Source organism: Pseudorasbora parva, chromosome 15 (assembly GCF_024679245.1).
Source record: "Pseudorasbora parva isolate DD20220531a chromosome 15, ASM2467924v1, whole genome shotgun sequence".
In the NCBI taxonomy this organism is placed as follows: domain Eukaryota; kingdom Metazoa; phylum Chordata; class Actinopteri; order Cypriniformes; family Gobionidae; genus Pseudorasbora; species Pseudorasbora parva.
Genome location: NC_090186.1, coordinates 38,014,500 through 38,037,753, shown reverse-complemented (window position 1 = coordinate 38,037,753; position 23,254 = coordinate 38,014,500). Strand labels below are relative to the sequence as shown.

The 23,254-nt window shown below is 38.7% G+C and overlaps 1 protein-coding gene across 1 annotated transcript; it reads left to right on the top strand.

Moving 5' to 3' along the window:
* Positions 1-296: 296 nt before the first annotated feature.
* On the top strand, positions 297-21,951 carry si:dkeyp-114g9.1 (uncharacterized protein LOC555399 homolog). Its single transcript, XM_067418687.1, has 8 exons — positions 297-622; positions 4,153-4,438; positions 4,514-4,636; positions 10,642-10,899; positions 12,105-12,196; positions 12,932-13,113; positions 14,595-14,764; positions 21,659-21,951. Exons 1-8 carry the CDS (start codon positions 356-358, stop codon positions 21,829-21,831), a joined length of 1,551 nt encoding a protein of 516 aa, XP_067274788.1. The 5' UTR covers positions 297-355; the 3' UTR covers positions 21,832-21,951.
* Positions 21,952-23,254: the final 1,303 nt, after the last annotated feature.

The window sequence follows — 23,254 nt, the reverse complement described above, 5'->3', positions numbered from 1 at the left end:
AGACAAGTAGAATAAATTTGCATTACAAAACACAGCAAATAAGAAATGCGTTTTTGTCATAGCTGTTGGGAAATTAAGCGTTTATCTTATAAATATTTATTACATAACGTTTCAATTCGACCTATCCGATTGCCTTGGCGAATGAAAACGCTTGCTATGTGAATGTTAATTAGATTAAGCAGGTATATTTAAAGGAACCTAGATGGCGTGACCTCATTTATATTTATGAGCTGCTAATATTCATGAGCGACCTCTTTCCTTCATCACCACCCCGTGACCTCTCTCAGGTGGTTTCTTCCTAACCTTTAACACCTGCGGAGGTGGCTGCAAACGGGGCGGTGACACCGGCACAGGTATGGCAGACCTTAGCACGACCTGGGAGTGTGAGTTGCTGGAGCAATTCTCTTGCCTGACTGCCGCCACAGAAGAGCTCCATCTGAATACATCAGATATCACCTCGGAAAGCAGCGACAACACAACGGGCTTATTGCATTTAAGTGAGGAAGTCCTCCTGGTTATATTGAGGAACTTGGACCCAGTGACGCTGCTGAGGCTCGGCAGCACGTGCAGTTTACTGTTCCGAGTTTGTTCGTGCAACTCTCTGTGGACCACACACTTCCAGGTAGGCTACAATTTGCCTGGAAACTGAGATTTTAATTCATCACAATGAGGTTCTTTTGAATTAGGCTAATTCGCCATTTATGCATGGTATACCAGAAGGTGGTGCACTGTGTGTCATAGTCATGGACTGTAAAGTTGTCGTGCATCCACAGTCATCAGTGGGTTGTGTACAATATTTTAATAAAAAGGACGCTCTATAGTAAGTTACTGGGTGTGGCTGTGGTCGCTCCGGTTCAATCACTTCAACCAGTGAAATACTTTAACACTTTAAACTTTGGCACTTAAATCATATGCCATAGCCAGGGGGAAGATTTAAAGGGATAGTTATATTAAAGAGTAAAAGTAAATTACATTATAATTTATTATAAGAGTTTATATTTAACATGTCCAAGCTTGGCAACTTCTGTTTTTTTTTTTAAGTTCATCTGTCCATCATATAACATGCTCCTCATATATCCTGAGGGTTAATAAATGCCTTCTGAAGTGAATCAATGCATTTAAAGGGATGGTTCACCCAAAAATGAAAATTAGCCCATGATTTACTCACCCTCAAATCATCCAAGGTGTATAAGACATTCTTCTTCAAGACGAATGAAAGTTGAGTTATATTTAAAAAAGCCTTGGTTAATCCGAGCTTTATAATGGCATTAACTGTTGCTGTTTTTGAAGTCCATAAAAATGCATAAAAATGCAAAAAAATTTTTTTAAAAATTAAAGTTCCAACCGATCGCTGTCAGTGGAAAAGTGTTGAAAGTACCTTTTCGGAGACGTCTACCTGGTAGCGTAAACCTTTGAACTGCAGAGGCACTTTCAACACTTTTTCTATAAACTGAATACGGAAGGCGATTGGCCAGAACATTAACTAACATTTATTAAAAAAGTTTTATGTATGGATGATTTTTTATTTTATTTACTTGCTTCCAAAGGCATTTATTTACCTCCAGGAGTTGTGTGGAGCATATTATTTGACGAGCAGATGTTTTTTTTTTTAAATGGACTTTCATAACAGAGCAACAGTAAAAAAAATATATATATATATATAACTCCACTTTTATTCATCTGAAAGAAGAATATATACACCCAGGATGACTTGAGGGGGAGTAAATCATGGGCTAATTTTCATTTTTGGGTGAACTAAACCTTTAAGGTTGATTGCTTTCTGTATTTTGAAAAAAGTGTAACCCTTTGCGCCTCTAGCGGTTTAGAATGCTTAGGAGCGTAATGCTCAATGGTGTGCAATTAGTGATGTCCGGTTCGTGAACGACTCATTCTTTTGAACCGGTTCTTTTTTTTGTGAACTGGTCGAACCAGTTTACCAAATCGGACTGAATCGTTCTAAGCGGTTCGCCTCTCAAATTAGTGCTGCTGATCCACAAGTTACTAAAGTTACTCACTTTCTGACGAGTGACAGTCCCTCTGACTAGAAACTAATATCCTGGGGCTGTAAGAGTTCTCTTAAATGGCCGTAAGTTCTTAGTTAAGAGTTTTATCTTAAAATCTATTCACAAAGATGCTGAGGCTTAAGTCTTAAGGGTGAGATGCTCGTTGCTATGGCTGATGCCATCACGCTTACTAACTATGGCCACAGTGATTGGCTGATAGGGGAAGGGTCTCTATCAGTGATTTAATTCTATGAATATTTTGTTGAACAAGATTTCACCTTGCTATATTCAAATAAAATGTTTAAAATAAGATCGTTGCCTTGTTCAAATAAAGATTAGAAATAAAGACAAATAAGTGTCACTAGTTAAACTATTACATGTTCAGCTAATTGTCAGACGCTAACATGTCTGCATCTTGAGATTGCAGAATTCAACAAAAATTATGTTTTATAAACAAAGTTTGTGAGGAGTCCATCTTATTAGCGTGAGAGGCAGTGTATATATACACAGCCAAGAGCTGACTTACCTAACTTTAGTTACCTCCACAGTTTTCTGCATCCCTCTGCCACCGGTTCCTCACTCCCGTTTGGCGATACGGGACAGAACTCTGGGTTTGAACTAAATTCCAAGCTCTGAGCCCTCAATTGCTTCGGACAGCACGTCAAGTATGCTGATATTGTTTTACTTTATATATTGCCTCAATGCTGTATAGTGTTGGCGGATTGCTACAACAGCCATTAGGATTGTTTAGGGATTTGGTTTTAGTGACTTGGCAGTCCTCTTGACCTAGTGTTTCACAGATTTAGGATCTAGTTTTAGTGCTAAACTGCTTTGTGAAATACTCTTGGAGCAAACATTTTGGAGTCCTAAAATTAGGACAGACACACTCATTATTTTAGCCTGACGAGGTCAATTCTAGTCAGAATATGAGTCTGAAAGTGCTCCATTGGGCTGTGATTATGGGGCGTGTTTCAACCAAACCAGGAAAGACCTCAATTGTATAGACCTACAACCAATCAGAGCAACGGAGCGACGCATTGTCAAATGTCAACAAAGCTCAACTGCACTGTGTTGCCCATGGTTGTTTTCTATGTCTGCGGGTTGAAGCGACTATTATGTGATATGTAGACCCATGATTGCGAATTTTAGCAGTTAACCTTGCCAAAATAACACACATTTTACCCCTCAAACGCCATCCCCCCCCCCCCCCCCCCCCCCCTGAGAAGCTATTGTTTAGGGCTAGTAGTTGGCGGGTTTTGTTGTAAAAACTTGGCAACCCTTTCCTTATGCGCGCTGAAATCAGGCTGTAATACACGATCTTTGCCGGTGTTGTAAAAAAAATAAAATTAAATGATACACAGAGTATTTACCCAACATGATCATCATTTCTGAGAGAAATTGTGAAGGTGAATGCATATACAAACAAGCTCTCCGTTTAGGATTCGAACAAATATAATCCAAGCCCCTTTGATGACGTGCATGATTACGTTACTGTTTATCATCTGTTCGTCATCGTCTAAAGCCCGCCCTGATTTCATTGGTCCTAACAGTTTCTGTTTGGGGATAATTACTCTTGTATGGAGCAAGGCCAGACCGAACCGCCCGACCTAAACATTTTGTGGGCGGGGCTGAGTTCGGCTGGCATTCAGGCTACCATTATTTAAGAGTTTCTCCTAAATCGGCAAGTTGGCTTTTAGCCTTAAGATGTTTTGTAAATACGGCCCCTGAAGTAGATGTAACTCTAACGCCAACATTTCACTGAACTGAAACACGTGCTCCGAGAACTGAGAACTCATGAGCAGTTCATTGTTTTTCATTTTTGGGTGAACTAACCCTAAATGAACGAAAAGTCTTGAGTAGGCTACACCTCGCAATTAGGACAATTACAATGCTTTTGTGTTCTCTTGCAAATGTTTTCTCAATGTTAGAGTTAAGTTTCTCTGGGGATGCAAAACATTTGTGACAACGTATTGCCACAATGTTCCTTCCAATATTTTTTAGGCCTAATAGCAATACATGTTACATATTCCCATTACATTAAGAGCCTTTGTGGGATTTATTTTTTGGTTTTCTTTTATTTTGATCCACAATTTTCTAATTGAATGCAACCATCACTTGTGCTAATCCTCTCACAAATGTCTCTTGACAGGTTTCGTTCGGGGTTAGTCTGTCATATACCCACGCCCGGTGTCCCGTAACGGCCAAAACAGCCTTCCGATTGGTTTTTATGTGGCGATCCCTCTTCAGAAACATCCACTGTAACCGTGCGTTTCAGGAGAAGCTCTTCGTGGAAATCCCACTCGCACCACACAAGTACTGGATCCAGTGGCTTGTGCTGGAGGAAAGTGTCCCCTTGCCCTCAGTGAGGCTTCCCTGCAGTGAAGTGGAGAACTTGTGGGGTGTCACCACAGATTTGTTCCAGGACAAACTCCAAGGTTGTCATATTCTCAGCTATCACCTGAGGTTGCCATGTTTATTTAAGTTTAACATGCTTTATTATTGTTTCCCAGAGAGAACTGAAGATTGTGACGCCCTCAAGTTTGAATGGAGGGAGCTTTATCATCTTGCATTGAAGCATCATGGTAGTGCCTCGCTGGTCTTCCAGCATGTTCTCAGCCAACACCAGAACAATGGTGAGAGATTTGCATCCCATTTAATAAAACATGAAAACTGTTTTATATAACTTGAGTCTGGAACGTAGCAGTTTGTAGACCTGTATCCTTGTCTAAGGCAGGGTTTCTTTTCTTTTTAAATGGGTTCTGAGGGCCCCTAGGGGATACATTGGAGTGCTAAGGTGTCAGTGGAAATGTTTAGAGGGTGTAAAAATAAAGTTAAATCAATGGATGAATAAAACATTTTTTTTATAAATAAATGTACTGTATGCATCTTAAAGTATAAGTTGAGAAAATAAATGTAACATATCTCTCTCTTGTTTAAAAAAAAAAAAAAGTTTAATCAAGATTGATTATTGTTTAAATGAGATTTAAAAAAAAAAAAAAAAATTGTCTGTATGCCTGACTGACTGATTTTTTATTTATTTATTTTTTTGCAATCCTATTAGATCATTCAAAACACTGACATGGATCTAAAACTCTGGTATGAAATATATGTATACCGTATGATGATGACTTCGTTTGAATCGTAGGCTATGATGCAAGTTAGTATAGAAGTAGGGCTGGGCGATATGGCCAAAATTTCATATCCCGATATAGCTCATTTGATATCCCGATAACGATATACATAACGATATAGCAATTTTTCTGTTAATTCAGTTTATGAATAGTCTATACAAAATTGCAATGTGGAAATGCAGTTTGAAATGATATAGCCTACAAAACAAATAAAGGTAGTATGGACTACATTTTTTTTTTTATTTAGAACCTTTTTTTCAAGCAAGACTGTTGGTAAAGTTATCACCTGCCTAGGGATGTTAACCGATGACCGTTTGACCGATGGCTGACCATATCAACGTTAACCGATCAAAGTTGTCGGTTAAAATAAATAAAAAAGTGATCTCTAAATTAGGCTATTATACAGTGGGCTAAACGCTACAGTTAGCCGTCTCATTCCAAAATCTTTTTGTGTGATTGAACATATCCCTCGCACTCACTTTTTCATAACTCGCCTGTTTGTACTTAATAAACCAATAAGAACATTTGGCGCGAGGTCACAGCGTTTGGGTTTGCGCGCTCACAAGGTTTGCAAAAAGTAAACACTCGAGCTTAGAGTCAGGGCAGACGACAGGATGGAGCGTCATTCCGCATAAGATGGGCTTACATTTGGAAATATATTACATCTTCATTTCAGTGGGAACACATAAGGTGTTGATCGTCTTTCTTTATTATCTCTATTATTATTGTTAGCACTACCTCGAGCTAAAGCGGCGTCTCTTCGGAGCTGTCATTTTCTTGAATGAGCCGCGGCAATGTTTCAAATGATCTTCTAACGCTAGACAAACGCCTTTATTTACAACGCGATCACCTTAACCAAACCATTTCGAAACTAAGGAGCCATTTGTCCTCTGATTACAAACAAGCTCCTCTGCGGCGCGTTTGCGGGACTCGTGTTTCGCGCTGTGGGGGATTTAAAAAAAGTGACGTGAGTGGAAGGGAGGCGGCAGCGCGTGTGTGTGTGTGTGTGAGAGCGAGAGAGAGACAGAGGGAGCGCGGCTCGCGGCTGTTATTTCAAATAGCGCAGCTTATTTTAAACTAATCGGTTAACCGGTTTCAACCGGCTAATGAGGCTCGGTGGTCGGTCAAGAAAATGTTTAGTTTTCGCCATCCCTACACCTGCCATTAAAATATTTCAATATATGGCTATGGTGTGCCACGCGTAAAAGCCCGCTGCAGCGTCTGTGTCTGAAGTGTGTTTCGAGCACTTTTGCCACCACTCTGGCATCATTACTCTGATAATTACCCTGGTCTGAACCGCGTCTACTACCGTCTTCCTCCATGTGTGTTTATGTATTGCAGTGTGCATGGGCATGCCGTGGCGTGAGGTGCATCTTGACGTGAAATTCTGCCATAAACGCCTTATCGTGGCGTAAGCGATAGAGCCTTATATAAAACGATAGACATTTTCTATCGTCCAGACGATATATTTCGTCATATCGCCCAGCCCTATATAGAAGAACAAATCCTAATCCGCATGTGTAGCTAGTGGTAAACGAATAGTCAGGTAAATCACAATTTGGCAATTGTGGTTTTTACCTGAGCTGAAAAGAGGTAGGCAAAAGAGGGCAACTTGGGAAGTCAATTATACAAATGGATCTTGAGGGGAGTAGTTTTAAATTTTTGTTTATCAATACACCATTTCATGTTGCATTTTTATTGGCTAGTCAGTGGACGTAGGTCATAGCAGCAAACACTTTCTGAGTTGATCATGCTAAATTTCTGACGCTGAGAATATTATTGCAGGCTATCTTTGGTCTGAGACCGTGATAATGATAATGGCCTTCTTTGATACTCTCTCACTGTACAACATAGGACAACTCTTTAGGAGCACAACCACATAAATCACCACGATTGGTCATCTTTCTTCTGGGTCAGCCCAAAATCATACAGTGGGTGCATCCCAATTCTTATTTGTGCATCCTTGTTTCCTTTCCTAGCTTCCTTTCCTCGCTCCTCAGCTCCGCCCCTTCAGGAGGCCAGGGAAGGACGCGAGGAAAAGACACGAGGACGGAGGAATTGAATCAAGTGAATTGATATCCTCGCTCCCTTTAATGTCACTTTAAAGCGGTGTCAGTTTGATGACTGCACCGCTGGATTTAGTCAGGATTCTTAAACATTAGAGAATTTGTGCATCACGTTTAGTCGATAAACCACTTCCACAAAGGATACTCCAGTGTATCCTCGCACATGACTCCTCAGGAAGCCTCCTCACTCCTCCCTCCTCGCGGTGCAATTAGAGAATTGAGATCTACAAGATGGCTGAGCTCCATCGGTTTCCGGGTCATAGGATGGAGGACGGAGGAGCGAGGAAACGAGGAGGGATATTGAGAAGCACCCAGTGTGTACCGGGCATTAGGGAACAGGTTGTGATTGGATGTAAAACTTGTCTAATTGCAAGGTCTTTAGGACGCTTAATGGCAAAATAAAAAGTGTATTAACCAATGTTGCGCATATTGTGATTTTAATATTTCTGAAAATGTAGTATATTATGCATCACCTTACCTTAGTGCTTTTTGAGTGCTGGAGTGAATCCAGTCTACTAGATTTTTTGCAGTGCATTTAGTAAATGAATGGCTGGTTTGTAATTGCACTTATACTGTGGACTTACCCAAAGGGAGTCGGGACATGAGGGTGTCTGGGTGCTATTGTTGAACTTTTATGTCTTTGATGTATATGTTTTCATTCTCCTTCTGAAAGTAATGGGTTTTTTTTTTTTTGAAGAAGGGTGAAGTTATCTTTTTTTTTTTTTTTGCGCTGGTGGATCACTTCAAACTGCTGATGGACCCTTGATCGGAGAATTGGAATGTGCTGTGTGATGTTCCTGGTAAAGGACAGTGACTCATAGTTCACATTCACCTGCTAGTTCCTGTATCATATAATACACTACTAGTAAATGAAAGGCCATGCTTTATAGCTGTTAACTTTGAACAGGATGTGGTGTGTCCTGGTCAGTGTCAATCTAAAGGTCTTTAAATTTCCACCAGTAGTTTGAGTTCCTTCTGTAGGGTTGCAGAAAGGTGTAATTGTGCAGGCTTTACTTCTGAAATATCTATGTATTATTGAAGTGTTTCGGCTTAAAGGGGTACTTAGGCATTTTTTTTTTTTTTAAGCATTTGTCTTTTACCCCATGATACATTTTTTTTCTGTCTTTTCTTAGTCTAGAAGGCACCAAATTACTACTTACTTATTTCTACTAGGGCTGTGGGATTAATCAAAATCGTAATAAAATCACATTTTGAGCATGTGCGATTTCTAAATGGCTTTTTGGCACGATTTTTCAGCGCTCCTGGCCCAACCCTCCAAGTATTCTATCCGAACCAATCAGAATCAGCGCGCCTACCGTAAATTGAGCGTGAGACCGGAACAGACTGGGCATAACATATCAACATATGAAATAAAAAAAAAATATTATTGGCTAATTTTTAAACAAAGCCTAAATAAATAGGCTACATTTTCTTCAACCCATGGCCGACGAAGTTGGCGCATTAGGATGGACATTGTCCTTTATGGCAGCAGATATAACTTGCAATACATTAGACGTTTTAGCCATACAGAAAGATATGAGCAAGACATAATTATAAACCATAAATTGTCTACTTTTATTTGTGTACAGTCACAAAGGCCGTTGATTCAGAGAACATATTTTGCATGCTCTCACTTAAAATGCTGTCTTCATTTCAATAATTTATTTTGTTTCTAAATTCAGTTCATATTTCTAACAAAATTCAAAGCCAAAATGACAAAAAAGAAAACCTTTGTTACCACCATGCAAATTCAAACATTTTGTTCTTTTAATTTTATTTAATACATGGATAACATGCTTATCCTTCAATTAAAAATGGCTATTGTGGTGCTGGGATATACACAAACTTACGAATTTTGTACACTTTAGTCTGGGTTGTTTTTGTCGTTTTGATTACCTACGTTAATCAGTGATGCACGGGTTGATCCAAAATGAGCAGGTGCCTGCGGTCACCTGTGATCACGAGTCATCCAAAAATATTTTTAATGATGTTTGGGTTTTGTCTGAAAAAAGGCGTTTGGGGGGTAAAATGTGTTATTTGGGCAAGGTTGCCTGCTAAAATTCACCCTCATGGGTCTACATATCACATAATAGTCGCTTCAACCCACGGACATAGAAAACAACCCGCGGTAAAAACACGGACTTGGAATCACAGTGCAGTTGAGCTCTGTTGACATTTGACAATGCTTCGCTTCGTTGCTCTGATTGGTTGTCGGTCTATCCTATTGAGGTCTGGTTCAGTTGAAACACGCCCCATAATCACAGCCCAATGGAGCAGTTTCAGACTCATATTCTGACTAGAATTGAGTATGACCATGTCAGGCTACCATTTTAATAGGCTGCTTTTAAACTCATAGCTCCGTAATGTCAGATTTATGTATTTTCTGAGAGGGGGTGGGATTGGAGCCCTGCACGGGCCTCAAATCTAGGCCCTAGCCCGGCCCGTGTCCGACAGCTTATCAAAGTTCTCAGCCTGAGTCTGACTGGAGCCCGTGTTTAGGGTAACATTGTTGCAACCATTAAAATAGTTCAGGTGTGTTTTTAATGTCAAAGTAGTTATATTTTGTTTCGTTTCTTAAGTTAATTTAGAAAAATGTTTAGAGCAATTTTGTTTGTTAAATTAAATTTTAAAAAATGTAAGTGACGACCAAGCAGCCAGCGGTCCAACAGTGAGTTAACCGCATGTTTAATCGATTTAGCCTCTGGAAAGCAACTCTTGATTTGTCTTGCCTTTAATAAAATCCATAGATATAAAACACTTCAAGCATCACAATGTTGGTTAATTTAGCCTAGGGTACTATTACCACCACAGTAAAAGGCTTTTTTGATGAGCTGAGGCAGGCTGATACTCCTCGCAATGGCACTCGCAAACGAAACGAGTTAAACAATCTAAACAAATAAAAAAAAAACATACAGGTTGTCTTGTACCTTACACCTCTGCAAAATGAATATAAATCCTAACTTCAATTCCTGTGGTATATGCTCATTTAACGGAGTTCACATCAACGAAAGAAAAAGTTTCATGATGCATTTTATTCCGCAGCTCATTTCAAATTCAAAGACCGCAATATGAGAGCGCGACATAATCACTGGTAAGATCATTTAGTCTCATTAATAAATATATTTTATTTTGGCCATTTGTCTGTTCTAGAGACGTGTTATCAGTTCGATAAAGCTCTAATTGGTTTTCTTTGGATATGTTTAAAATTCACACAATGCGTTTATAATGGGACATTGTATTATAACTGCATGTCTGTTTGTGTTAAAATTGAGAAAAAAAGCTGTTTTTTTTTCTTCTCCATATCACACAGCCCTAATTTCTGCTACATTAATGACCCAGGTTAAATGCAAAGCTTAATGCTAAATCACTGAAGTAACCCTTTAACTAGCTTTGATCTGCATTATTGTTGTCATTGACAACCATATCTTGTATTGATTTTAGAGCACACAGAGCTGGAGTCCATGTACCATCAATACATCCAGTGCAGGTTCCAGTGGCTCTTCACATACTGGTTGTTTCGTCAGCCGACTCCGTACAACAAGCAGCTGCGATCCATATTCCTGCAGTGGAAGAAGCACAGCAAGAGAAAGGTGGCCACCTGGGGTGAAACCCTTTGTGACGTGAGGTACCTGGCCTCCCTGCACCCCATTACCAAAGACTACTGGAGAGGCCGATTGGCCCGGGGAAATGAGAATCTGGGTGAGTTATATTGTGAGGTGCACTGTTTGCCTAGAAATCTAGAAGCACCCTAGCGGCAGCAAATTTTATCTGCCGCGAGTATCATCTAGCAACTCCTAATACAGTCTGAGCTGTAAAAACCAAACTCTGGTCGGGCCAATCACATCGTGTATGGAGTCGGTAGGCGGGACTTAATGACGGCAGAGTTGTGCTTGCGTGCTTTTAGTAAACACAATTTCATTATTATGAATTTTATATTCAACATTATGCAATGTAGTGCTGACAAAAAAACCCTGTAAACTTGAATTTCTCACACAGTAACTTTCATTTTGGATTAACTATACAGTATATGGTAATATAATATGTACCTTGGATAGTGACTATATATATTGTATTAGTGTTTGTTTGTCTAAATCTAATGTGATGCAATATTAATCTATATACACTAGTGGTGTAGTAATACATTTTATTTATTATTATTATAATACACTAGGGGTGTATTAATACATTTTATTTATTATTAATCTTATTTCTCTAATAAAGATCTTTCAGTAAGATTTTGTTTGGATGCTAAAGCTGCTGTCTGTAATTGTGTGTTCAAGATTTACAGAAATCATATGAGAGACAGTACAGTTCAAGTTTATTTGTATAGCACAATTCATAGTCAATGGCAATTCAAAGTGCTTTACATAGAAATTAATAAAAATAGTGGTAATGTGCGCATGAGAAAAAAGAATACTGTCTATGAATTAAAATTTTAAACGAGGATAATTAAAACTGTAAAATAAAAAACACTGAATCATTACGGTGCGGTTGTGTGTTAATATATTTATATTTCAGAGCAGTCTGGTAGGAACCGCTGCAGAGGAGCACAGTCCCTGTATGACTCGCCATAGACAGATCTTCATGTGGTTCTGTTTATTATCCACTAGAGTGCAAAAAGTTACGGACTGCAGCTTTAAATTAAATTTGCTTCCCATCCATCTGCATGAATTGGTCAACTTCTGGTAGAGAATTGGCTAGATCTTAAACTTAGGAACAGTCAAGCAACCTGCTGTATTTGAAGGTGTTTTCTGTTCTTTGTCGGTCTCATGTGGCGCTCTCTCTTGAGGAACTATGCCTGTACCAGTCCTTTGGCAGGAAAAGCGTCTGTATATTTCATGTTACTGCTCCAGTCTCTTTGACTATCATCTCATGTTCTGAGTGTACTTGTTTCTTTCCATCAGGGATTCAGACTGTTGCAAACTACTTCTCCATGTGCAAGTCTCTCATGGCCTGGATCTTGGGCCGCGACTGGGGCAGACTGAAGCGACGAAAGGTACGACCATAGAATGCATGCAGGAAGCTGAGCAATATTTCAGTCTGAAGCAGATATGACTTCAATAAAAAAAAAAATCTTTGGCATCAAGTCATCTCCCCAGTGTGCATTGAGCTTTTGAATAAATTTGACATGCTGCCTTTCCAAGGACTCTTTCCAGGGATTGTCTCCATTCTATTCCAACTGATATCCCTCTTCCCCATCTCAAATGCCAAACAAGTTCCTCAGAGGATGTGATCTTAAATATTCCAGCAGTGCTTTTCCTCTGCATTTCATTAGTCAGTGAAAATGATTTCACAGGTCACAGCGTGAGCAGACGCTCCTATCTAATGGCTGCCTAAATGGATTATAGACGTATCGGTGCATGTCTCAGTCAATTACATTGCACGTCTGAGCATACAAACCCTCCCATATTATACACTATTTTACAACACGTGACCATTCAAGGACACGGAAAGGATCCGACACATTAAATGTGAATTTTAATTTTTACCAGCGGAGGTTAATGACTTGTTTCATGGATTCTTTGGAACTGATAAGTTATGCAGAGCGCACAGTTTAAATATACAGTTTTGAGAATAAGATTTGGATGTACCATAGTAATGTGCAGTTAGCATTTCATAATGTATATTTTTGACTAATGAATATGCAAATTTAGGCCTGCTCCCTTATGCATACACTATTTTGGGAGCAAGGTCAGTCGCACTTGCTGATGTAATGACGTGTCGTTGGCAGGTTTATGAAGACACACTGGAGGGTGTGTATCTTCTGCTGAGGCGGGAGATGCAGGAGACGCTCATTGAGCACGAACGCTTTTGGCAGGTGGCCAAAGTCCAGATGACCCGTGTCTGTACGCTGGAGGAGACTGCTGCAAATTATGTCAACTGGAAAATGATTGAGACGCTCCCCTACTACAAGTCAGTCCTGCTTCGGTCTGCGTTTACGCTTGCTTGCTCCGTTATCGCTTGCGTGCGCGTGTGTGTGTGCGCGCAGTGCTTTTACATAACTGTTCCACTAAACTTGTAAATGAATGGCCAAAATGCATTAAATGACATCTGTGACATCTTTTGGGTGGCTGAAGACACACTTTTGAAAGCGGGTTTCATAGTGAAACTTAGACTCACTGTTAACATCATGTAGTCTAAAGTACAAAAACGCACAATTGTGAACTGACGTCATGCACGTGTTGTATTATCTTCAGTCTGTAGGCGTGTAGTGTTCCCCTACAAAGTGACATCATTTTTAGTCACCTTTTGTGGATCCGTGTGAACCGTGATTGTTTCGACGGCATTGTCGTCTGTATGGGAAACTTTTTAAATGCAAAGGAAAAACTTTTCTGTTAGTAGTTAGTACGTTGTTGTTTAAATGTACCCCAAGCTAACTTAAAATAGATTTATTCGGCTTAGGTTTAATATTGATAGAGATTTATAGTCCAGCACATTGTTCGTGAAGAACGTTTTGCAAAGCTTTTTATAGTTTTTTAACTGATGCAACATTTTGTTTATAAAGCTGTCCCAATTATCGGGTTAGTGACACGCTAATTTGCTTGTAAACACAGCATTTCCCATTGATCGCTCTTCAGGCTGTAAAGTGTTGCTTTGTTACTCAAATCACTTTCCTTTAAACGAGTGGTGAAAACGTTGAGCTTTTAACAGTGGTTGGCTTTCAGACTGGACTTTGAAGCTTTGAGAGTGCACTGGGTGGAGATGGCAGCTTCAAAAAAATAGCCTGCAGTCAGTCAATGGCATCTTTGAAGTGTATGGCGACTGATCTCGATGCTGAACTGAACTCCGCTCTAAAGTCAGCCCTAGCCCACAGCATTAGAGTAAACCAAGATCAGTGGTGTGAAAAGTTAAGTGGGATGTTCCTTTAGGGCGATGGTCTTGCGCAAGCAGATGTGTGTGTGATCGAAATGGTGAAGTGACATGACTGAATGGCATGGTGCTTTTTCAGCATGCAGTGATTGATACTGGATTTAAATATTTTCATGCAAGTAAAATGGCAGAAAAGTGCTGAACTACATGAGAAGAACCTCTAATTGGTCATTAGCATTCAAGCCATCAGTGCTGGTTTTAAATTTATCCAATTCATATTTGAAGAGGTATATGTTTGAATTTGTGCGCAGTAAACACGCAAGCCCACGCTGTTTTCTTAAGTGTTTTTCATCCAGAGGGGTTGTTTGAAGCTGTAACAGTCATTATACAGAAGGAAATATCCAGAGAATGTGAAGATGAATGCTTCGTTGTTCAAAAGTGCTTGGCTTTTATGTTGTTTTTGCTTTTTAATTCTCTTATTGGTTTATTAATGAAAGTTGTCTTATTTCCCAAGCTAATGACACAAACAAATAATTAGCTGTGTCGTTGCTTTCATTAATGTTTATTAATTTTTTTTTTTTAAGGCTTTATCTGGTGTCTGGTAATTCGGTGTACCTGGATCATGTGCAAGGTTTCTTGCGTAGAAAGAGGATAATCCGAGATTGGATTTACCTGGAGGAGAACATCTGGGCTAGACAGTTGCTTCCTGAATCGCTCTACACACTGCTGGAGTTTGACACCAAGATCTCTCAAGGTGGGTTCAACAAACACGTGTTGTACAACAGACCTAAAATGACCCTTTCCATCTAAATCACTGGCTCTCAATCTGTGGCGGGGGCCTCAAGATGACTAAAAATTAGGGCTGGCTAAAAAAATAACAAATATATTTGATAAAAAAATATATATATAAACATACACACATACACAGGGCTGACATTAAGCATGTTCCTGTTCAAAATCGTTCATTCACTTGTCTGAGTAAAAAAAAATTGCTTGGAAAGTTTTTTTTTTTTTTGTGCGTGTTGTAACTAATTTATTCTGAAGCAATATTCTCACCAGTGTTCAATCAGCTTTGACATATTTAAATCTGCATATTTGTGAATTTTTATTTTAATTTTTTTTTATTGAATAATTTCAAATTTGTGATATTTTTACCTTTTTATAAAGGGCATTTCCCCCTAATCTTAGGCTATGCTTCAGGTTTAATTTTATATTGTTAAATTTGATCAATATATTAAATTAAGACACTATAAGGGCTGTTAACAATAAATAATTTACAATGAAAAATTACAACTGCCATAAATAATGTTTTGAATAGACACATAAATGTTAGAAAGTATGTTTAAACATGAAACTAAACCTCCAGTAGGTGGCAGCAGGTGGCCATCTTAATGAGTCGGCCATTGAGTCGTTCATTCAAACGATTCTTTCAAACACTGAATCGGTCAGTAACACGTGCTGTGAGACGCGCATTACGGTTCTGCTGTGTGTGAATGATTTTCGCTGCTGAAATAGAACAAAAGCACTCAATGTTGCATCTAAAATGTAAGTGACTTTAAGTGAATGTAAATGTAAGTGAATGTTAATTAATTGTTTATGAAGCTGCCATATAAAATGGCACTGCTTCCCAGTCGTGATGGTATTCAGGAAACAGCTTAACCGCTCTAGTGTTGTAATTTCTCCTCGAGAGCAAGGGGGTAATCTAGCACTCGGAAAGCGTTCCACCCCTAGGGGCTGCCATTGCTAACCAAGCCATCACCTGCTGTTAGCATCCCATTGACTCCCATTCATTTTTGAGTCACTCTGACAGTGAATAACTTTACATCTGAGACATTTAAAGACTCCATTTGTCCATTGTTTATTTCTAAAGAAACACGACAATGTATAAAAGGCTCCGTTACCTTGTATCTTACACTATCGCCCCGCAGAAGCTGTTTTTGTAAAAATAGGCTAACTATTGCGTCATAACCAAAGCGACTCTGTCGCACAGTTGAGAAATTACCGTATAGACAGGAAGAGACGCTCAGAAACAATCTTTTACTGTCTATGAGACAGTCGGGGGGACGTGGAGACATAAAGTCTGATAAAGTCAAGGGGGAAGAATGGGGAGAAGCCGATAGTGAGCCAAAAGCAACGGGAGAAAATATTTAAACAACGTGATTTAGATTTCACTTTCCACAACTACTAGAAGACCTACAGCTGTCAGACAGGAGGCTCACGTCACATCTACGTCGTCAAGCTCAGTCTGAGCCTGCGCAGTTCGCTCAGCCATCAGGAAGTGAGTGCCCCTTGGTTGACTTCATTATTTCGCCGTTGACGTCAATGGGATCGCTCGGTCCATTTCTTTTACTGTCTATGCTCGAGAGGCTGCAAGAGTGTCAACAGCGCGACCTTATCGTCAGTTCATCAAATATTATTATCCACCACTATCGATCACCACTTACACTAAATTACTGTACAATCATTCGTGCATTTTGGTGATTTTCTAGTTATTTTTTGTTTTCAGGCTCTTGTCCGTTGGACAAGTAAATTTTTTTTTCGCTTGTCCCTTTAAAAAAAAAAAAAAAAAAAGTCCATATATATATATATATAATCGCGTCCAATAAATCGGCATAATCTTTGTTTCATATCAAAGTAAAAAAAGCACAGTCTCAAAATTCCAAGTGGATTTTTTTTCTTTTTTTCTTCTTCAAATTCCAAAAATACCGGTTTTGGCGCTCTGTGGCATGACCGATCGCAGTAGCGCCTCAGCTCAAGGGAAGCGGCACGACGGAGCCCATGTGAACTGGTATTTAAAGTGGATGAGATGATCACTTGGAGTGCAAAATGAGCATGTACATCTTTAGGTATGTTAAGAGTACATCTTACCGAAAATCTGTATCGCGCCACACGTAATTGCTCAATCAGTGTTTTAACCACAGAAAGACATCAATAAAACGCCATGTTAGCAATGTCATGTAACATTTACCTCAAAACTGAGCTAGAAAATGAACTCTAGAGAGAAGCATTTAAATAAAATTATAATGAATTTGTCGTGTGGTGCATATATTTAAGATCTTCAATATTTAATGCTTTTAATGTTTAACTAAATCATTTTGACAGCCACCATTTAAATGTTTATTCCAAATAACAATTGGAGTAGAAATGATGGTAGTTATATCTTGTGTAATTAAGTGTTTGTATACAAAGTTATTTTTAACATTCTATAGATATAACATAATGTAGTACCAACTGGTTGGTACTTATAGTTTACAGCATTGGTTTCCTTTTTTTATTTTTATATATCCCTCCCTCTCAAATTTGCCATGTACTGTATCTGATAAGATCTGATCTGTATCTTCTAAATCAATATTGAATGGAAAGCAAATTGAAAGCTTGTGAATAGAAATCGAATCGAATCATGAAATGTCAATACCCATCACTACTTAAAATGATTGCAAATAAGACAAAATAATTAAAATGAGAGAGAACCGCTAAATCAAGATTTCATATTATTAAAAATAACCAAAAAACATCGCAATCTCGATTCAAACAGCCACATGATCTCATCTCGACAATGATTTGCCTGTCTGTTAAACTTTGACAATCACACCGGAAACACTCAAATGTGAGTTTGCGCTGTCGCTGACCCAGAGAAAGGCTATCATGCGTGGATATAACACGGCTTCACAAACCACACACTACTTTTCAACCTCACAGTATCGTTAATTCCAGTACAAATATTCAAATGAGTCAAAGTCCGGGGATATTCAAAGTCTGGGGATAAAGGGTTCTCGCTCTGATATAAACACTCTACAGAAACAATAAATGGAGCTAATCACCTTTTGAAAGTAACTTGGCACTTCCAATAAAAATGTCATTGGAACATTGTAGGTGACAAGTGACTGGTCAATGGTTTTGTCGTGAATCGTTTCAAGAGATGAATTCATCCAGCAATGAAACCAGTGAAGGATCCGAGTCACTGAATCGCCATTTGTCAGAACCTCTAAATTGCATCTTATTTTTAGCTGTCTGTTCAGAATCCTGATGTATTTGAAAGTCGTTATTCTCGATCTATTCAGAATCTTGCAGCTCTAACAGAAGCCACCCATTCATAATATAAACTCGGCTCACTTTCTGATTTCTCCCCGTATTCAATTTGTAAGCCTGGCTGATGCTTTGCTGCCCTTCTGTATTTCTGCTCATTAGACTCCTCTAATTAACATCTGTTGTTTTTGTAGCTGATGCAGTCTTTTCTCAGTTCATCTTGGTTCAGCAAATTTTAAGTGTGGTGGTGTTAATCCTCCGTCGTCTGTGAACGGTCGACCACACACAAGTCACACTCTTAAAAGCGCTTTGAAGCGAAAGATTCTGCTAATGCTAAATGTCATGAACTGTGTAAGTGCCTGTTCAGTACCCGTCAAACATTAGGTTACGCTTCTCTGGGTGATGACTAGTAAATATCTTAATCATACAAGCCCTAAATGCAGCTATTAGGGTTGGATTAACAGTGCTTAGTCGTTTAATTAATTTTTTAAATATAAAAATCATGTGCTCTCATAATCAAAATCAAAGTAACTTCCCCATGCCAGTAAACACACTTGATTTTGTCTTTTGGTAATTGATTGTAATATTCAAGTCCCGTCCTTTTTTTTTTTTTTCTTGTTCGAGGAGCTGTTCCACTCGGTCTAACTTTTTAAATACTACTTTTTTTGTCTGTAGTTGTCTTAAACTTCAAAACATTTGTTAAATGAAATGGATTTGAATCAAATGAGCAAACTGTCATCCTTTAATTAGTACAGTGCCTCCTTTCTGTGGTTCAACTAGTAAACCATCCAGCAAATCTGCAGTCTGCTTTAATCCACCTCTTCCTGTCTGAGCGATCCATCAGTGGTATTGACGATGGAATGCTGTGAAATTTGATAAGGATTTATTAGGGAGCGGTTCCGTCCCTCCGTGACCCAGCGGCGTGAGGAATGATGCACCGTTTATTTGCAGGCTCTGTCTCGAGGCAATTTGTCTTGTTTACCGTCTAAAAAATAGTTGACAGATTTATAGTCCATTCAAATCTACCGGACTAGAGATTTCTGCAATCTAATCTTCGGTGAGGTGAGAAACATTAAGGTTTGTTTGTAGAGCTCTAGGTAAGTGGATGGTTACAATGGCTGATACCTATCAAATTGTATCGTTCGATATCAAACAGCCTATGCTTGAGATGCATCACAGAAAATGAGACTTTGACAGATTTGTGCACTAAAAAGCCCAACAACTTTATCGATGGGTAATGCTTAGTAACAATAATATTGGTAGCACTTTATTCGTCCTGTTCATGCTATGTACTTCTACCCAGTTATTGTAAATACTATAATATTAGGTAATAACACTGAAACTACCCCTTAGCCTGAACTTAACCCATGCAGTTGTCATATTACCCAGTACTTTCTTAGGTACACTTAAGCTGAACCAATAATCATTTTTACAATGTAAATGACTCTTTAAGGTTGTATTTTGTAAAGGTTCCCTTAATTGTGTCCATTTAAAATTGCATATACTAATTAAAAATAATTATATGGAGTGGTTGAATCAATAAACTGTTATCTGAACCACATTAAGTTGATCTGAAAAAAGTTACCGTAATTACACAAACTGTAAAATAGTGAAACATTGTATAAAAATAATGGTAGCACTTTATACTGTAACACTTTACAATAAGGTTCATTAGTTAACATGAATTGCACTTATAAAGCATTTATTTATATTTGTTAATGTTCATTTCAACATTTACTAATGCATCATTAAAGGACACTGAGTAGATCGTTCTCTGGGATGTTTTCATGAAAATCAAATGTGATGAGTTTTATCTCTAAAAACAGATTAGCTTATAACGCTTGTCTATGGGGCAAAGGGAAAGTTAAATTAAATCGCCAGGTAATACCACTAACAAGGCTGAAAATAGCCTCATACTAACACGGTAGCATAATGAGGGTCCCTACATGCAAACCGAAGCATTGAGAACTTTGTAAGTGTACAAAGAGTTTAATAAGAAGATACTTTATTATAACAGTGCATTACGCGTATACAGACAGCAGCCATCTTGGAAAACAGTCTCGACGAGACAAACCACAAACGCTGTGAGTGATGAACTGTGACTTGGAATCTCATATGGGCTGTTGTTTCCGGAAGAAAGCACTGAACGTAACAGAGAAAATAAATAAATCTAAATAAAAATGTCCATGTAATTAGATTTCACAACCTTAATTCCTATCGACCAGCTTGCTTACCACAGCGTTCGTGGCTCGACTCGTCGAGACTGTAAGTGTACAAACAGTTTAATAAGAAGATAATTTTATAAACACAGTGCATTATGTGTATACAAACATCAGCCATCTTGGAAAACAAAGTTCTCAATGCTTCGGTTTGCATGTAGGGACCCTCATTATGCTACCGTGTTAGTATGAGGCTATTTTCAGCCTTGTTAGTGGTATTAACTAGCGATTTAATATAACTTACCCTTTGCCCCATAGACAAGCGTTATAAACTAATCTGTTTTTAGAGATAAAACTCTTCACATTTGATTTTCATGAAAACGCATCCCAGAGAACGATCTACTCAGTAACCATCTGTTAATTAGCCCTAGGGTCATTTCTCACCGGAGTTATCCTTTAAAATCTTAACATTAGTTAATGAACTGAGCTAGCATGAACAGCTGGGTTTTTATTAACTAACATTTAACAAAGATGAAAGAATCCAGTAACAAATATACTGCTCATGGTTAATTAATACATTATACAATAAGGTCAAATTAGTTAGTATTACCCTTTATACTGTATAGTATTAACAGTATGTACATGGGGGACAAAACTGTAAAATGCTACCATGTACTTATTATAGTAATTACAATAACAGTAGCCTGACAAAGCCAGACCCACATCAAGATGTTTGGTCTGCAAACTCACCATTGACAGGGCTCAATCCGAGGGGCGGGATAAACGGTTGTCTTTAACACTCCCTCTGCACGGCGTGCACATAATTGGATGGCGCTACAACCAACCTGAGCAACGGAGGTGAAACAGAGCTCGTTGACAGATTAAACTTTCGCCGTATCCGGTCGGCAAAACTCTGAACACATCTTCTCTTCTTAAGAATGACTTCAGTGCCGTTCTTTGTTTTCTCAGAGAAAAGCTTAGCTTTGACCGCGACTCTGGAAGACTTTGAGTTGATTCGAAAGACTGCCGTTCACCAGCCTCTTTGTTTACTAGAAGCACACTGACGCAAGTGCAATTCGGCCATCATTAAGTTAAGCCCCGCCCACCGACTCTATACACGATGTGATTGGCCTGACCAGAGTTTGGCGTTTTACATCTCAGAAGTGTATTGAGAGTTGCTAGACGAGACTCGCGGCAGATTAGATTTGCTGCCGCTAGGGTGCGTCTAGATTTCTAGGCTACAATAACCGGGTAATAAACCTGAACCTACCTCTAACCTTAACCCATGTGTATACTTTACAGTGGAAATGTACAAATAAATACTACTTATAAACATTTACAATCAAATTGTATTGTGTACATCAGCCACCTTGCTTTTATTTTTGTCTTGGGCAATCCAAAGACGAAAGTTGGTTAGGTTATGAAAGGCTGATCGCCAGTGTCTCTGCTTTGTGTTTGAACAGAGAGTTTACACGGGGACTCTCTGCCAGCGCAGCTGAGTCGACTCATGTGGCTGTACCTGAACTCGGGTCAGGAGCTCTATCTGGAGGCGCTGAAGGGAATGGTGCTACAATGCGCTCAGGCCTGTCTCAACCATCTCGACTCACTTCAAGCCCGTGACGTGCGTGTGGCGTAGACCTGATACACCGACACAAACGTTTGAACTTTTTTTAAAACTTTTTTTAAAAAACTTTTTATACCATGCCTATTCTAAGGAAGGTTTTTTTTTTTTTTTTTGAAGCAGACATGCTTTAAGTGCACACCCATTCATTCTCAATTTATGTCTGAGGAATTTTAGTGCACAAGCAATGTTTTTAGCATTTCAAATGATTACTAGCCTCCTTTTAGATGCTTTTTATTGTAACCATCATGTGAATTTTTTTACTTGTTAATCTAGTCATGGTTAGACTGCTGGTTAGTTAGCTGACCTTGATTTAAGGTTGCTGACTTATTAAAGCACCTTCACACCCCACACCTCAGTCTGATTGTTTATTCCTTCTGGTCATCTCAAACCTTAGTGCAGTGCACTATATAATATAGTTTTGAAAAATGTGTGCTCTGAGAAAATTAATTAATTTGCTGTGGAAAAGCCGTTTAAGTGAATTGCATTGACCTTATACCTTAAGTTTTTATTCTGTACATTTTTCAAATAGTTTACCTAATCTACCCCCCCCCAATTCAAATGGTGGCCAGTCATAGCACCTGAAATGTGCTTTCCCTTATAAATTTGTTTAAATACTCTTGCCATGCTGTAGCTTTTCCAAGATTTGAGGTGTACACTCGCCGTTAATGTTAATCTGCATTAGTGTTTACCTGTCCCAAACTAGATTGATACAATTAAGTTGGTATGAGTTACCAGTCACTTTAAAAACATACAAAATGAAAACGTCACTGTAATCAGTGACCATGGTGAGGTGACCACAAAACTAATGAGCTTATTAAAACTGGGACTCAGATCATGAATAGAATAAACATTAAACCGGTATGCGACTCCTTCCCAGCTAACAGAATATATCAGTTATGTTCATTTGGTGCTTTCATTTCATGACTTGAAAAAGTGAAAGTAGTTAGATGTACAGTGCACTTTTGCACATGGATTTAAGAGCGATAAGAGTGATTATTACGCGATAATAATGAGTACACAGAATAATGTCGGATAGGACAGAAAAGTTAGCCTATTTTTTGAGTGACTTTCCGTAACGAGTTACATAAATAATGTTAGAATGACCGGTACGCTTGACTTAAAGCAGTAGTTCACTTTAAAATTAATAATAGCCCATGATTTATTCACATCAAGCCATCCTAGGTGTATGACGCTCTTCTTCTTGAACACAATCAGCATTATATAAAAAAAACTGTCCTGATGTTTACAAGTGTTATAATGGCAGTGACGGCGTCTGAGTTTGAAGCTCAAATGCACATCCAGCCATAATAAACGTACTCTATGCGTTTTTCATTGAATAAAGAAGGCGGTCTGGCGACGCCAGATATTTATAAAGTTTTAAATATGTATATTTTTCTTAAAGGGTTAGTTCACCCAAAAGTGAAAAATATTTAAT

Excerpts from the sequence above, each read along its gene's own strand:
- si:dkeyp-114g9.1 (XM_067418687.1), top strand. The coding sequence starts at position 356 with ATGGCAGACCTTAGCACGACCTGGGAGTGTGAGTTGCTGGAGCAATTC. Across the intron at positions 13,114-14,594 it reads GAGACGCTCCCCTACTACAA|GCTTTATCTGGTGTCTGGTA; the intron begins GTCAGTCCTGCT and ends TTTTTTTTTAAG. Across the intron at positions 14,765-21,658 it reads TGACACCAAGATCTCTCAAG|AGAGTTTACACGGGGACTCT; the intron begins GTGGGTTCAACA and ends GTGTTTGAACAG.